General features: G+C 39.7%; 1 protein-coding gene across 2 annotated transcripts in view; it reads right to left on the reverse strand.

Annotated features, from left to right (window-relative positions):
• The window catches only part of FCHSD2 (FCH and double SH3 domains 2), a 252,607-nt gene that overhangs the window by 59,930 nt on the left and 176,130 nt on the right, over nucleotides 1–16,547 (reverse strand). Inside the window, exons 10-12 of one of the 2 annotated variants that reach the window (XM_006140960.3) lie at nucleotides 10,671–10,793; nucleotides 5,454–5,549; nucleotides 3,598–3,669 (exon numbers count right to left, since the gene is read on the reverse strand). In XM_006140960.3, the coding sequence (XP_006141022.1) occupies nucleotides 3,598–3,669; nucleotides 5,454–5,549; nucleotides 10,671–10,793 (291 nt within the window). The remainder of the gene's footprint in view (nucleotides 1–3,597; nucleotides 3,670–5,453; nucleotides 5,550–10,670; nucleotides 10,794–16,547) is intronic. The other variant, XM_006140959.3, reaches the window with a different exon arrangement.

Raw genomic sequence — 16,547 nt, forward strand, 5'->3', positions numbered from 1 at the left:
TTCTTCTCTCGGGATCTTGGGCACGCACGCACACGCGCCCGGCGTGAGTTTTAAGTCACCGGGTCCGGGACACGAACCGCGGTCGACCACGTGGGAGTCCAGCGAAAAAGTTTTCATTTTTTAACACAGTGTATTACAATGTTCAGAAGAAAATAAGGGCTCCATTTTATTAGAGTAGTAACTTTTTTTTTTTTTGAGAGTTTTTTTGCTATTGGGTACGTGCACTCACGAGAAAGACAGAGAGAGGCAGAGAGACAGAGAGACAGAAAGTGAGAAATCACCCCCCAGGGGGGATGGCCACGACGCAATCCCTTCTCCTACATTCTCCCCTCGGGATCTTGGTCACACACACACGTGTTAGTCTAGCATGAGTTTAAGCCACCAGGTCCAGGATTCGAACTGCGGTTGACTATGTGGGAGTCCAGCAAGATAACCATTACACCAATTGCTGGTCCCTAGATTAGTACCTTTAAAAGTCCTGTGACTTTCCTAAAAATAACTGATCTAAATTTTTTTTTTTGAGAGATTTTCACTGTAGGGCGTGTGCGCTCGCCAGACAGAGAGAGACATAGAGACAGAAAGCGAGAAATCACCCCCCAGGGGGGATGGTCACGCCGCAATCCCTTCTCCTCCATTCTCCTCTCGGGATCTTGGGCACGCACACACACGCACCCGGCGTGAGTTTTAAGCCACCGGGTCCAGGACACGAACCGCGGTCGACTACGTGGGAGTCCAGCGACATAGCCATTACGCTAACTGCTGGTTCCCTAAATTTTGATCAAATATTTGTTGAAAAAAAGGAGGGAAACATGTACAAAAGTATATTGGATGATCGTTTCTGCATTAAAAAAAAACATTTCCAACCACCCAATATAATAAGTATCTACTGAGTAAATGAAAAATAAATGTGTTAAGCTCATAAACAGTTCAAAATTGCTAATTCAAATTATAAAATTCAAAATAAAAAGAAGGAACAATACTCTCCTGTCGCCGTATTGAACCTCATCATGAACTGTTCTGAATACATTCTATAGTTTTCCCTCGGCTATCATATATAAAACTCAAATATAAAATCTGGTTGTAACCCACATTTATGGTAGTGTTCAACTTCTCTCTCATCACCCAAAGGCTGCTTGCTATTTTAGGTACAGATAGAGCACTTCCACATTTTTCTCACTCTAACATTTATTAGATGAGTGAGCTAGAACAAATTTCTTAAACTTAGGTTTTTCCTTAAAAAGAGTATTAAAAATAACACCTATAATGTAGGATTGTCATGAGAATTGAATTAGTTAATATAGGTAATGCAATTAGAAAAATGTCTAGCATGAGATAAATGTTCAATGAATATCACCTATTATTTTTATTAGTTTCAATTGTTGTTTTCACTTCCTGGTGTGTTGTTTCTCAATCTCTGTAAACTTCAAGTCATCTTTAAGATCTAATACATAACAAGAAGACAAACAAACCAATAAAAAAATGGACAGAAGATTTGAATAGACGTTTCACTAAAGCAGAAATAGAAATGGCTGAGAGGATCGTGAAAAGATAATCGACATCACCAGTCATTAGGGAAAGGCAAATCAAAACCGCAATGAGATACTATTGCACACCCAGCAGTACAAATGCTGGTGAGGAGGTAGAGAAAAGAGAACCTTCACTTAATGCTGGTGAAAACGTTAAATGGTTTAGCCACTGTGGGAAAAACCTTTGGCAGTTTTCTAAAAAGTTAAACATAAATTTATCATATCATCCAGCAACCCAAGGTAAATGAATATATGTTCACATAAAGATTGGCACACACAGAATTATTCATAAAAGTCAAAAGTAGGAAAAACATATCCACCAACTGATGAGTAAACAAAACACAGTTATGTTCATATAATTAAATATTAATTAGTTATAAAAACGAACACACTTATTAATATTATCACATTATACAACCTGGATTACCCTCAAAAACATTAATGTAAGTGAGAGAAGCACATGAGACTACACATTATATGATTCAACTTATATGAAATGCCTAGAAAAGGCAAATCTGTAGATACTGAGTTGTTGGAAAAGTCATGATGTGTGTTTGCAAAGAAAGGCATAGGAGAAAAAGTCATGACTTTTCTGACAGCCCAACAGTAAGTGGCTGTCTGTGGCAGGAGCAGAAGAGGATTAATAGCAACTAGGCACTGGGGTCATGAAAATGTATTAAACTTATTTAGGATGAAGATTGCGCAATTTGATAAATTTATTAAAAAACATTAAATACACTTGAAAAGGGTGAATTATACATGCAAATATAACTCCATAAAGTTGTAAAAAATACCGCACCATATCAGGATACACTGATGCTGTCAGACGCTAAGAGCACTCTATCACATACGTGTGGATGCCGCGCTGTATGTTGCTTATTTGTGTGCATGCCAGAGAGCTCATCTCGCTCTGAGCCGTAGTCTGGCATGTAGCAGCTACCATCAGCACCTAGCTGGGTGACTGGCACATACAGTAAGGGTTCATTTGTTGAACTGAAATATGCTTCAAAACAGCAAAGTCAGGAATGTAACTGAAGATGGAGGCAATCCATCCTTCCTACATGTTGTAGCTTCACCGGGCAAGAAGACTGGGTTAATGGGCACTGACTGGTCCCCTCCTCTCTAAGACAGGCTTGGTGTTCCCAACTTCAAGAAGGCAGGAAAACAAATAAACAATGGTTTTATTCTCACAAGGAACAGTACTAGTCTATTCCAAGTGAAATAATTCAGTTTTGTTTTTTTTGCTACAGGGCACATGCACTCATGGAGTGGGGGCAGGGAAGAAGTGAGACATCCCTCCCCAGCGGGGATGGCCAGGCCATAATCCCTTTACCTCCATTCTCCTCTCAGGATTTGAGCATGCATGCACATTTACTCAGAGTGTTTTTCAAGCAGTCGGGTCCAGGACTCAAACTGTAGAACTAGTCACGTGGGATTTAGTGCCTTAACCAACATGCCGCCTGCTGGCCCAGAGATCTTACTCTTTATGGCAGTAAAAACACTTCATTTCCAACAGAACAAAATTTATTTTAATCCCCAAATATATTGTACTTAAGAACATTTTCAGAACCATCATTCTAAAGACCACTGTCTGCCATGGCAGACATAAGCATTTATCTTTTTCCCATTATGAAAAAAACTAATTGCTTCGCAAGTGCTGAATGTTTCTCAGAAAACAGAACAGCATAGTAGAAAGAACATTAATAGTGCAATCACAGCAGTAATGTGTCATTAATTCACTCTGTGACTTTGAACAAGGCTCTTTGCCTTTCTAGGCTTCACTTTCCCCTTTAAAAAAGTTGAAATTAGCTCTAAGGTTCTTCCCAGCACTCTTACTGAGAAAAAAATAAGGCGCTTCAGGTGAGAGAAAAATGAGGAGTCTGTCTTTTCACTATAAACAGGAAAGGAAATTCCTAATTCATAAGGTGAAACAGAATGCCAAAACTGTTGCTATTTCAGTGGCTCCTTATACACATACATGACTTTCACCCCAACGCCAGGTCCCACCCTTCATTAACATGCAAACCCACACATCCCAGCCCTCCCACCATTGGCCCAGACCCCCATATACCTCAGCTATGGTCATTCTCAGAGCACTGACAGGGGAGAGCTCAATATCCACCAGTTGGGCAGCTTTTAAACTCTGCCCAGTAAAGATGGCACAAGGACAGAAAACAGCATAGAGTTAGAATTTTAAGGCAAACGGACATGACAGCTAAAAACATTTGGCAGTGTTTAGAAACAAAAAAAAGATTTAGGGCTGTAGTTGGGCTTTGAAAAGTAAGATGAGAGTCACTGTTATTCTGATTCTTCTGTGGGAAATAGGCGAAGATAAAATAACCTCAGATTAGCCACAATTTTAAATCAAGCTTGACAAACTTGTCCATACCCTGTATCTTCTAATGCTCTACTTAATTCCTCCCAGACTTCAAAGAAGTCAAGTTACTTGACACTGTCACTCAGTCATTAATCAAAAGCTGACTGATAAAAAGGATACTACTGTACGAGGCAAGGGTTATTTTATTATTTTTTTAAAGAGATTTTTGCTATAGGCCGTGTGTGCTCACCAGAGATATAGAAAGTGAGAAATCACTCCCTGAGGGGGATGGCCATGCCTCAATCCCTTCTCCTTCATTCTCCTCTTGGGATTATGGGCACGTACACACACACACCTGGCGTGAGTTTTAAGCTGCCAGGTCCAGGACTCGAACCGGGGACAACTATGTGGGAGTCCAGCAACATAATCATTACACCATCTGTTGGTCCCGAGGCAAGAGTTATAGCCTAAAGGGAAATGCTGATTTCCTACATTTTTAAACAGAGCTACTAAAAGGGCTACTTAAAATGTAAGAAAAGTAATGGAGATGTCTCCATCAAAGATACTTCTATTAAGCTAATACATTTACAAGCTGGAACTATATCACAAACTCCACTGGTTCTAACTCTAAATTTACCAAGACCTTACGATTGTATTTGACTTCCTTCTTGTCTTGCTTACACTGAGAGAATGTGTTAGTAATGCCAACACGGGTCTTCTTATTTTGTAGAAGTTCAATTTCAATTTTGCATGTCACCCAATTAACATTTTGGCTCTTTTTTAATTGTCAGAGGGCATGTATGTTCACCAAAGAGAGACAGACAGACAAAAAAGGAAAATGTACCCTGCAATGGGATGTAATCACGTTGCAATCCCTTTTCCTTTATTTCTCCATCCGGTCAGGATTTTGAGCAGGCACACATGCCTGGCATGTCTATCAAGCTACTGAGTCTGGGCTTGAACTGTGATTGGCCATGTGGGAGCCGGCTCCCTTAACCATTAGGCTACATGGCCAGCCCACATTCAAAAATTCAAATAATGGTAAATATTCCTCATAGAGTAAATTCAAGGGTAAAAACTGTATGATTAAAGTCTGCTCTTTAACATTTGTCTATTTGGGGTTTATGTTAGTATTTTAACATTCTGAGAAATCTTATAGGAATTAGAAAAGGCCTGTAATTTTTATAAAGCCAATTAAAATATCTGCATATACATATTCATTATTCCATTGATTAATTCTATTCTGGTTTAAATTAGCCACTAGTTTCTCTAGAATGGTATAATATGAGGAATTTCGTGGACAGAAAGTGTAATTTATATTTAAATAATTTATTGAATTTTTTTCTTCTTCCCTTAGTTGCTTTCTGATTTTCAGTAACTTGTCTTATAATGTAACCTTATATCATAGAAAGTTATTAGCATAAAGATACAGGGTATGTAGGACACATTTTAGAAAGGAGAAATGTCATAGTTTGCCTGCATCCTTATAATTGTGTTATAAAGTTAATGAGAAACACTCAGCGTTTTCTCTGTCTTTTCCAAGGATAACAGTTATTTAAGCACAAACAAAGCTGCGCAACAAATGAAACAAAAACCTGGAACTCTCTTACAGTATCGCTGTCACAAGGCTGGAACTGGAAGGGCTGGGGTTTGTGAAATACAGCATTCTCTTGTAAAAACAGCTGGAGATTATAGTCCCTCACCACCTGAAGAGAAAAACAAAATATTTTTAAGCCTTTTATATGGTTAAGATGCCTTTTAATTACACTCTGAGGTTTATTCTGCTGTTTCCTATACAAATGAAAAATCACCCCAAACAATGTGGCTATAAAAAAGTGATGTTACTCATTTTATTTCTCATTTTAGTTGACAGTTGTTACTTTTGTGTTCTATTTTCTTAAGAATCTTAATTTGGAAAGTACTAGTGTAGAAACAAACCCAGAGTCATGTACTAGGCAAGACTATTCTAAGACAGTGAGAGGTTGGCTACACACATAAAGCTATTCTTGGAGGGGGGAGCATGCTCATGAGGAAGCACGTTGGTTTTTCTGATCTTTCCCGGGCCTAACATGTTACAGGCTTCTCAAAGTCTGCTTTATGGGGATTGCCATCTACCGGGAAACTGCAGATAACCCATCTATAGCAAGAAATCATATTTTTAGAGACTTGACACCCATTTTAAAGATATTACATTCTAATAATCATCTTAAAGCATACCAAGAAGACAGATTAGAAAGGACTTTATGTGGGAAAATTCCGATATACAGGAAAGAAGACACACGGCATAGAAAGTCTTGTGAAGAGAGCGCAATGCATTATGTACCTGGGAAAGGGTGAAAATAGGCAATGGTTTTTATTTTCCGCTGTAGAGCATGTATGCTTGTGGGAGAGACAGACAGAAAAAAGCAAGCAAAAAAGCACCCCTCCAAGGGGGTTGGTCATGCTGCAATCCCTTCTGTAATCTTCTCTTCAGGATTTTGGACACACATATGCATGAGTGCCCCAAGTGTTTTCCAAGCTGCTAGGTGTGGGACTTGAACTGTGGAGTCAGTCATGTGAGAGCCACAGTCTTCGCCATTTTTAAAAAAAAATTAAAATAAGTAATTCTTAAAAAGAAAAAAAAAAAGAAAGCTGCTAAGTCAACTAGGTGGTGTGGTGGTTTAGGTGGTGTGGTGGTTAAGGTGGCTGAATCCCATGGGCCATTGGGTGGTTTGAGTCGTGGACTTGGTGACTTGAAAAACAGGCTGGGCATGTGTGTGTGCATGCCCCCAAAATCCCAAGCAAATGGAGGAAAAGGGACTGTGGCATGGTCATCCCCCCCACCCCAGGTGGTGATTTCTCATTTCCTTTCTCTTTTTCTCTCTCCCATGTGTATACACACCCTGCAGCAAATAAGCAAGCAAGCAAGCTGCTATGAACATTCTTCCAAGTCTCCTGGTACACACGTGCAAGAGTTTCTCTAGGATACATTTCCAGGAGTGAATCTGTCAGGTCATTTATAAAGTAGGTACATCCTTTTTTTTTGGAGAGGTTTTTGCTATAAGGTGCGTGCGCTTGCCAGACAGACAGAGAGACAGAAAGCGAGAAATCACCCCCCAGGGGGAATGGCCACGCCGCAATCCCTTCTCCTCCATTCTCCTCTCAGGATCTTGGGCATGCACACACACACGCCCAGTGTGAGTTTAAGTCACCAGGTCTGGGGTGCGAACTGTGGTCAACTACATGGGAGTCCAGCGACATAGCCATTACGCTAACTGCTGGTCCCAAAGTAAGTACATCTTTAAATTGACTAGATAATGCCAACTGTTTTCAAACTGGATGGACCAATTCATACCCCCCCCAGGGTAGTGTATTAGTTTCTCTCACTAACACTCATTCCTGTCTATATTTTTTTTCAATCTCATACATGTAAAGTGGAATCTCATGATGGTGTAATTTTCCCTTTCATGATTATTAATAAGAAAAGGTATCAGTATTAGCTTGCTAGAGCATTCTCACCAGAGAATAGGGGGCTTAAACATAAGAAATGTATTTCTTCACAGTTCTAGAGGCTAGAAGATCAAAGACAAGGTGTAAGAAGGACGGGTTTCTTCTGAGGGCTATTCTCCTGGGCTTATAGTTGACAATCTTTTGTTGGTATCTTCATATGGTCTTTCCTCTGAGCCTACTGTGGTTTTTATTTTATTTTTTGTTTTGTTTTATTTTTGCCATAGGACATGTATGCTCACCAGAGAGATAGAATGAGAAAGCACCTCCAATGGGGGATGACTATGCCACAATCCTTTCCCCTTCATTCTCCTTTTGGGATCCTGGGCACACATGCACACATGCCCAGTGAGTTTTTCAAGCTGCCAGGTCCAGGGCTCAAACTGCTCAATCAGCAATGGGGGATCCAGACACCTTAACTACCATACCACCAGCTGCCCCCTATTTGTATTCTAATCTCTTCTCATAAGGACACCAGTCACAGGATTAGGATCCACTATACGATTCATTTTATTTGAATTATCTCTTTAAAGAACCTATCTCTATATACTGAGTACTAGGGGATGGAGCATGAACATACGAAACTGGAAGGACACAATTCAGCCCATAATATCTTTTTATGAGGAAATGGCTTTCATATTTTTTGTTCTGTGAGATGCATTTTGTACAATATATCAACAGTTACTTTCTCTTTATGGGTGAATAACATTTAACTGTATGAATATGCCGTATTACCATGTTTTACTTATCCAATCATCAGTCAATGGGCATCTGGGTTATTTCTAGTTTTTGGTTACTTGCAATAATGCTACTGTGAACATTTTTGTACAAGTTTTTCTTTCAACCCTTGTTTTAATATTCTTTGGTGCATGCCTAAGAGTAGAAGTGCTCGTCACATGGAAACTGTGTTTAATTTTTTGAGGAACTGTCAAACTGCTTTCCACAGTTGTGTATCATGACAGTCCCACCAACAATTCAACAAAACAAAAATGTTTGCTGATTTTTTTAATCATAAAAAGGTGTTACGTTTTGACAAATGCTTTTTCTATTGGAATGACCATGAGTTTTTCTTTCCCCTCCATTTTATCAAAATGAGTTTTTGGTTAAATATTAACAATGGTAACACTAGATCACTTAATTTCCAAAGAAATAAAGACTATCATTGTTTTGTCCTGAACTGTTAAAAAGCTACATTCATCTGTAGGTGTGTCCTTATGCAGACAGAAGGCATACACACATAAACAAACCATAAAAGCCAGCAGAGCTGTCTGTGGAGCTACTATCGTAGAGAAAAATATCTATGACAACATCTGCTTCAGTTACACATACAAAGTACTCCATAAAATATTAAGGAGAAAAGGAAGCTTCATAAATAATTAAAATTTAACAAAAGTTCCTCAGGCAAACTGCATCCATTTACGGGATGAAAGACACAAAGATCACCTTCACATTTAGTCTACCAGTCTGAATTACCCTCAAATATCTTTGAGAATATTACACATCTTAGTATGTAAAAATGTATTTTCTCTCCAAAAGGCAAAGTGATAAATGTGTAAAATAAAAAAACAGCTTAACACTTTTCTTCTCAAATCATGAGGATGCTTTCAGCATGAGCACTATAATAAGCTCTTTGAAACAGAAAAGCACGTGATGTTAAACTTGTAGGTGTGAGTCTTCTGGTACTTGAACAATAGGACACATCTTCTAGATCCGTTCTTATTAAATTTTTATTCCTACCACTTTCACTTTAAACATAAGAGCATCTCATTTATTTATTCCTCTTCCTTGGTGAGTGAGATACTCATATGAATAAATGCAGAAAATGAAAGCTTATCTCTTCATGCGGCTAAACTAGTTCATAAATTCTTAATTCATTTTCTATTAAAATAATGCAAGCTGAAGAGATAATACAGTAAAAGAGCATGAGAAGCACTATGTGTGCATGACCTCAGAAAAATCACATAAACTTCCTGAGTCCATTTCCTTCTCTATAAAATGAAGAGGGTAATAACAACCCCTTGGCATTCAAGATATAAGATATGCTAAAAACTTCTAGGGGATTAAGTGTGTGCAAAATATTGGCTATCTGTATACCTACATGTGTACCTGCTTTATAAACTAAGTGTATTCAATCTAACTTATCTTTTCCATAAATAAAAATAAATTTTGAAGAATTGTGTTATAGGATAAGCTCTCTGATAAAATTAGAATTAAAATAATATACAGTTTCTAATAAACTTAGAAACAAAGGGGCCGGCAAGTGGCATGGTAGTGAAGGGCCCTGGACTAACACTGGACCGATTCCGGTTTGAGTCCTGAGCCTGGTGGCTTGCACACTCTCTCTCTCACTCACTCTGTCCCTCTCTGGTCAAATTAAAATTAAAATAAATAACAAAGTTAAATAAAAAATAATTATTTAAAAAATAAAATTAGAAACAAAAATATCACCCTACATTTTCTTCTGCATAACTTATTACCCTTCTATCCATTCATCCTTCCTTTTACACATTTATGCTTTGGTCTGTTTTAGTGAAATCCAGGGATAAAAATATAGGAAAATAGATACATGACAGGAACTCAAAGCTCCAGGTTAATGATCCTTATATTTCCCTAACAACCTAGCATTCTTAATGTTTTTTCTTTTTTTCTTTAAAGAATTTCATTTAACTTATTTATTCATTTGTTTATTTTTATTTGACCAGAGAGGGACAGGGTGAGAGAGAGAAGAGAGAGAAAAGGGGAGAGGGAGAGAAAGTAAAAAAGCAAGCTGTCAGGTCTGGGACTTGAACCATGGTTGACCATGTGGGAATTCAGCAACTTTAACCACCACGCCACCTACCGGACCCTTAATGTTTTTCCTAAAAATAGAATTGGAAGCTCCAGTGCAATGAAAACAAGAATATTTACAAAGTAATATGTCACTTGGTGACAAGGGAAATATTCTCAGAAATATGACCTTAGGCGATTGTACCACTGTGTAAACATGACAGAGTGCACTTATATACTCAGAGGGTGTAGCCTGCTATATACCTAGGCTATGTACTCCTTCTGTGACCGTTGTCACATCTGGGACCCACTGTTGACCAAAATGGCAGTATATGGCCATGAAGGAGGCATTCAGGATGAAGACTCTGTGCTCATTTTGCCCTCGGTGCTACCTTTACCAACTCACCAACAGAGAAAAGGACATCCTAACATCTTGTTAGAAAGAATGCTGTGTGCGGCAAATGTGTCATTGAAAGCATTCTTCTAATATCACTGGTTCCTTCATTTTGTCTAAACGCAAAAATATTTTCGATTCTAAAATGAGTGGTACCACATACTACGCTAAAGTAACTTACCTTGGTGGAGTTTTCTAATAAAAACTGGAATGTGTTCTGCACAGCTTGGCATGTTTCTAGCTCAGTCCGGCTGAAGGCTATTAAATAATCCTTGAGGTGATCATATACATTTCCATCAAGAGCCTGTAAAAGAGAAGTAAACGAAAGCAAATGAATTATGATAACACATTAGGAAGGAATAGGTAGACAAAAAGGACAGAATATTATGTGAGAATAAATATACAGTCAACAATCACACTAGAAAATGTTGAATCTCTTTATTAAACAGGAAGCAAAAAGATAAAATGCAATATTGTTAAAACTGTGAGGAAATAGGGCACAACTTGGGAAAAGAATGCCTGGTTCTAATCTTTGTTCATCTGTTTATTTGCTTCTGCAGTCCCTTTACGACAGAGCAGGTGCAGAAGCTGAGTGTAACAATGAACTAGGCACAGAGAGAATCTAGGCACAGTTCTGAGTAGATACTCAATAAACATTAATCTCCTCAATTTTTCTTTATCCATTATTTGTAGGATTACACAAGGGATGGTCTTTACAAAGTTCATAGAAAATGCATAGTATAAAAAACTATTGGGTTGTGGGACCAGCAGTTAGCGTAATGGCTATGCCGCTGGACTCCCATGTAGTCGACCGCGGTTTGGGTCCTGGACCCGGTGGCTTAAAACTCAAGCCGGGCATGTGTGCGTGCGTGCCCAAAATCCCAAGAGGTGAATGGAGGAGAAGGGAATGCGGCATGGCCACCCCCCGGGGGGTGATTTCTTGCTTTCTGTCTCTCTGTCTCTGTCTGTCTGGCAAGTGCACGCACCCTATAGCAAAAACCTCTCAAAACAAAACAAAACAAAACAAAACTATTGGGTTGTTGGAAAAGTTAGGACATATTTTTCTATGCAAAAACGTATCATGACTTTTTCAATGATGATATGTATGGATTTCAAAATTCTTTTGCACCAACATAAGCTCATACTTGAAAATCACGACGGGGGTGTGTGTGTGTGTGTGTGTGTGCATGCCCAGAATCCCAACAGAAGACTGGAGGAGAAGGGACTGTGGTGTGGCACAGGGGGTGATTTCTCACCTTCCCTCTCTGTTTCTCTGGTGAGTGTGCGTGCCCTATGGCATAAACCTTAAAAAATAAAAATAAAATACAATACTCTAATCCCATTTTTCCATGAATTTTCTGAAGTACCCTCATAAGTTAGTATATATTTACTGAAAATTAGCCAGAAAAAAACCACAATAGAAATATTTTTAAAGAATGATGAAGATCGAGATCAGCAGATGGTGTAATGGTTACGTTGATGGACTCCCATGTATTCACCCGCAGTTCGAGTACTGGACCCAGTGGCTTAAAACTCACACCAGGCAGGAGTGTGTGCATGCCCAAGATCCTGAGAGGAGAGTAGAGGAGCAGGGATTGCGGTGTGGCAATCCTCCCTGGAGGGTGATTTCTTGCTTTTTGTGTCTCTGTCTCTCCAGTGAGCGCATGTGCCTTATAGCAAAAATCTCTCTTAAAAAAATGAAGATCTTGTTTTGGGGAAGAAACACAAAAGCAGTATCTATGAAGGGCTTAAAACATTCTTATTTGTTTAAACATTTATAGCAGGACTTACTGAAAGTAAATAAAGAGGAGAAAACCACCAAACATTTTAGGAATGATTAAGCTAAGATGTGTATAGTCACTAACTATATATAACTAAATATAACTATATATAACTATATATCTATATATTCACCAAAATAAAATTGTGGAAACTGTATAGATGAAAAGTATGTACCAAATAATTTTAGCTTAAGAAAGGCAGGAAAAACAGAATATATATTATATACACACACACACACACACACACACACACACACACACAAGCAACAACAAGGGAAATATATCTGTAGTACTAACAAGAACGTCTTGAAGTCTTGCCAACCAATTGAAATAAAACTCAGTCAATACAAAAGTCACTGCTTTAACAACTTCAAAGTACAAAATATGTGGCTTTTAATATTCACAATACTCTACAAGTATCACCACAATCTAATTCCAGAACATCTTCATCTCCTCTTCCCCCTCAAAATCAAGGGAAATATATCTGTAATACTAACAAGAACGTCTTGAAGTCTTGCCAACCAATTGAAATAAAACTCAGTCAATACAAAAGTCACTGCTTTAACAACTTCAAAGTACAAAATATGTGGCTTTTAATATTCACAATACTCTACAAGTATCACCACAATCTAATTCCAGAACATCTTCATCTCCTCTTCCCCCTCAAAATACCCCATATCCAGTAAGCACTCATGCCCCACCCTCCTTTCAAGCCCTGGGAACCACTAATCTGCTTTCTTCCTCTACAGATTTGTCAGTTCTATCTCATATAAATGGAATCGCATACTATGTGGCATTTTGTGCCCATCACTTGGCATCATGTTTTAAGGTTCATCCATGTAATAGTACTTCACTCCTTTTTATGGCTGATAATATAATATTCCATCTGGTTTATCCACTTATCAGTTGATGGAAATTTGTTTTCTTCTCACTTTGTGGCTATTATGAGTAATGCAGCTATGAACAATTGTGTCCAAGTTTTTGTTTCAACATGTGTTTGCAGTTCTTCTGGGAATACACCTAGGAATGGAATTGCTGGTAACTGTCTATGTGAGGAACTGTCCTCCTGTTTTTCCATAGCAGCTGCCCCATTTTACCTCTCACCAGCTGTGTACGAGGGCTCCGCTTTCTGCATCCTTGCCAACCCTGTTTTCTGTTTTTAGGTGTTTTGACTTGCTTTTTAAATGATTAAAGCCATCTTAATGGGTGAGAAGTGGTATCTCACATTAGTTCTGATTTACATTCCTCTAATGACAAATGTTAAGCACCTTTTTATGTGCTTAATGGTCATTTATGTATGTTCTCTGAAATGTTTATTTAAGTCCTTGACTCAATTTTTCTAAGTTTATTGATTTAGTTCTTCCATGAGAGAAAGAGACAGAAAAAAGAGAGACAGGCACTCCCAACAGGGTCTTCATGCCATGGATCCTACTCTCAGCCTCAGTCAGGCAGAAGCATGGGACCAGGGAGATCTCAGGACATGAACATGGGACCTCCCATTCGGCCTCAGTACCATAGAGAATCGTGTTACTGCACCACTGTGGCTGGCTGGTGGCTCATCTTCTCATTGAGTTGTCTTTTTGTTGCTGAGTTATACACAGTCTTTTTATATTGTGCAAATGAGACTCTTACAAGGTATGATTTGCAAAAATTTTCTCCTTTATGGGCTGACTTTATATTTTCCTGATAGTGTCCTTCGATGAACAAAAGTTTTATAAATAAGTATTTTAAATTTGCTATAGGGTGGGTGCACTTGCCTTAGACTGGGGTGAGGAGGGCAGTGAGAAAGCATCTACAAGAGGGGATAGCCATGCCACAATCTTTTCCATTCTCCTTTCAGAATTTTGAGCATGTACATACATGGGCCCGTGTTTTTCAGGCTGTCAGGTCTAGGACTTGGGCCATGCTGTTGGCCATGTGGGATCCAGCTGCCTTGACCACCCCACCCCAGCTGGCCAGAGTGTTACATTGTGATGCAATCTAACTAAGCTAATTTTTTCTTATGTTGCTTATATTTATGCTGTATCTAAGAATCTTCAGTGGAGGTCATGTATTATAATTTTTTTTTGTTATCTTATGTTTGTTATCACGATTTTACTATAAAACTGATTTTTAAAAAATACACAAATTCTGGGACCAGCAGTTAGTGTAATGGCTATGTCGCTGGACTCCCATGTAGTTGACCGCGGTTCGCGTCCCGGACCCGGTGGCTTAAAACTCACGCTGGGAGCGTGTGCGTGCGTGCCCAAGATCCCGAGAGGAGAATGGAGGAGAAGGGATTGCGGCGTGACCATCCCCCTGGGGGGTGATTTCTCGCTTTCTGTCTGTCTGTCTGTCTCTGTCTATCTGGCGAGCGCACGTGCCCTATGGCAAAAACCTCTAAAAAAAAAAACCTCATGTCGGATGCATGTGCGTTCCTGCCGAGAATCCCAGGAGGAGAACGGAGAAGGGACTGCAGTGTGGTCATCCCCCCAGGTGATTTCTCACTTTATCTGTCTCTCCAGCAACTGCACAAGTCCAATAGCAAAAAATCTCTCTTAAAAACAAAAACAAGGGACCAAACAATTGGCATAATGGCTATGTCATTGGACTTCCATGTAGTCGACTGCGGTTTGAGTCCTGGACCTGGTGTCTTAAACTCATACCAGCTGCATGTGAGTGTGTGCCCAAGATCCTGAGAGGAGACTGAAGGAGAAGGGATTGTGGCGTGACCATCCCCCTGGGGGGTGATTTCTCGCTTTCTGTCTCTCTGTCTCTCTCTGTCTTTCTGGCGAGTGCATGCACCCTATAGCAAAAACTTCTCCAAAAAATAATAATAATAAGTGATATATAAGTAATAAGTGAAAAGGCAGAGAAGGAAGTGTTCAGAACATGATGTCCATACTCAAGGGTTTTGTTTGTCTTGTCTTTCCCTTTATTTACGATAGAGTGTATGAGTGCACACAAGAGAGAAACACTCGGCAGGATCTAGTCACACCACGATCCCATTCTTGCAGTCCTTCTCTTGTCAGAATCATGGACATCCATGTACACACCTGGCATGTTTCAGGCCAACCAGTCTGGGAATCTCCGCCGCGGTTGCAGTGTGGCTTCTGGCACTGCAATTTAATATATATGTATCCTGAGATGCAAACACAGGCCTTTTAATAAGGCCTGGCTGCATTAGTGCTGCGCTATCACCTATCACTGAATTTCAACGACCACCTCTGTGAGTTCGTGGTACCCCTAAATCTGCTCATGTACCAGGTTTTTCTGGTGGGAGAGAATAAGAAAACAGGAGTTCATCTAGGCTGGATAAATTACTGTGAGTGTGTACAGACTTAAGGCAGGAGGTAGGAAATTAAGAAATGGTTGGAATTCAAAGCACAGGAAGTGGACGACCCTATGGCTGGCTCCAACTCTCTGCCTTAAGTTAACTGCTACTGTTTGAACAAAAATGGCCCCCAGAGATAAAGCTCAGAGCATTCTGGGTAGTACTGTCTCAACACGGTTTGTGACTAGAAGGCAGACTGCACGAATATTGAGATGGACTTTTACTTAAGAAACTGCCTCTTAAGCAGAACCATTCCCTTCTCCACTTGCTTTTCTTTTTGCTTTTCTAGCTCAGGGGGTGATGCCGCTAACAACCTACCTGCCTGTGGCAGAAAGGGGTTACTTTCCCCTCTGCCTTACTCTCACACCCAGTTAAATATTACATCTTGTCGATTCTGCTTCTTAAATATATTTATCAAAGCCATCCCCTCTTCTCAACCACCACAGCCACTACCCTCCCGTCATCCTGTCTCATCAGATTGCTGTAGCTCCTGCTGCCCTGCATCTGCTGGTCCCTCATGCCGATTCATTTCTACACCACACCTAGAAAGATGTGTCTAAATCGTGTATTTTACTTGACAGCTCAACTCTGCTCATTGCCTACCTGTCACATTTGGGATAAACTTTAAAAACAAAAACTGGCCAGCCTCTGTGGCACAGTTAAAAGAATGCTGGATTGCAGTGCCGGAAGCCACACTGCAACCGCGGCGTGGATTCCCAGACTGGTGGGCCTGAAACATGCCAGGTGTGTACATGGCTGTCCATGATTCTGACAAGAGAAGGACTGCAGGAGTGGGATCGTGGTGTGACAAGACCCCGCGGAGTGTTCCTCTCTCTCGTGTACTCACACACTCTATCATAAATAAAGGGAAAGACAAATACCACGAACAAGCCCTTGAGTGTGGACATTATGTTCTGAACTTAGATCTCCTCCGCCTCTCCACTTCCTACTTCCCACTTCCCTT

Source organism: Tupaia chinensis, unplaced genomic scaffold, assembly GCF_000334495.1.
Source record: "Tupaia chinensis unplaced genomic scaffold, TupChi_1.0 Scaffold000047_1, whole genome shotgun sequence".
Classification (NCBI taxonomy): Eukaryota; Metazoa; Chordata; class Mammalia; order Scandentia; family Tupaiidae; genus Tupaia; species Tupaia belangeri.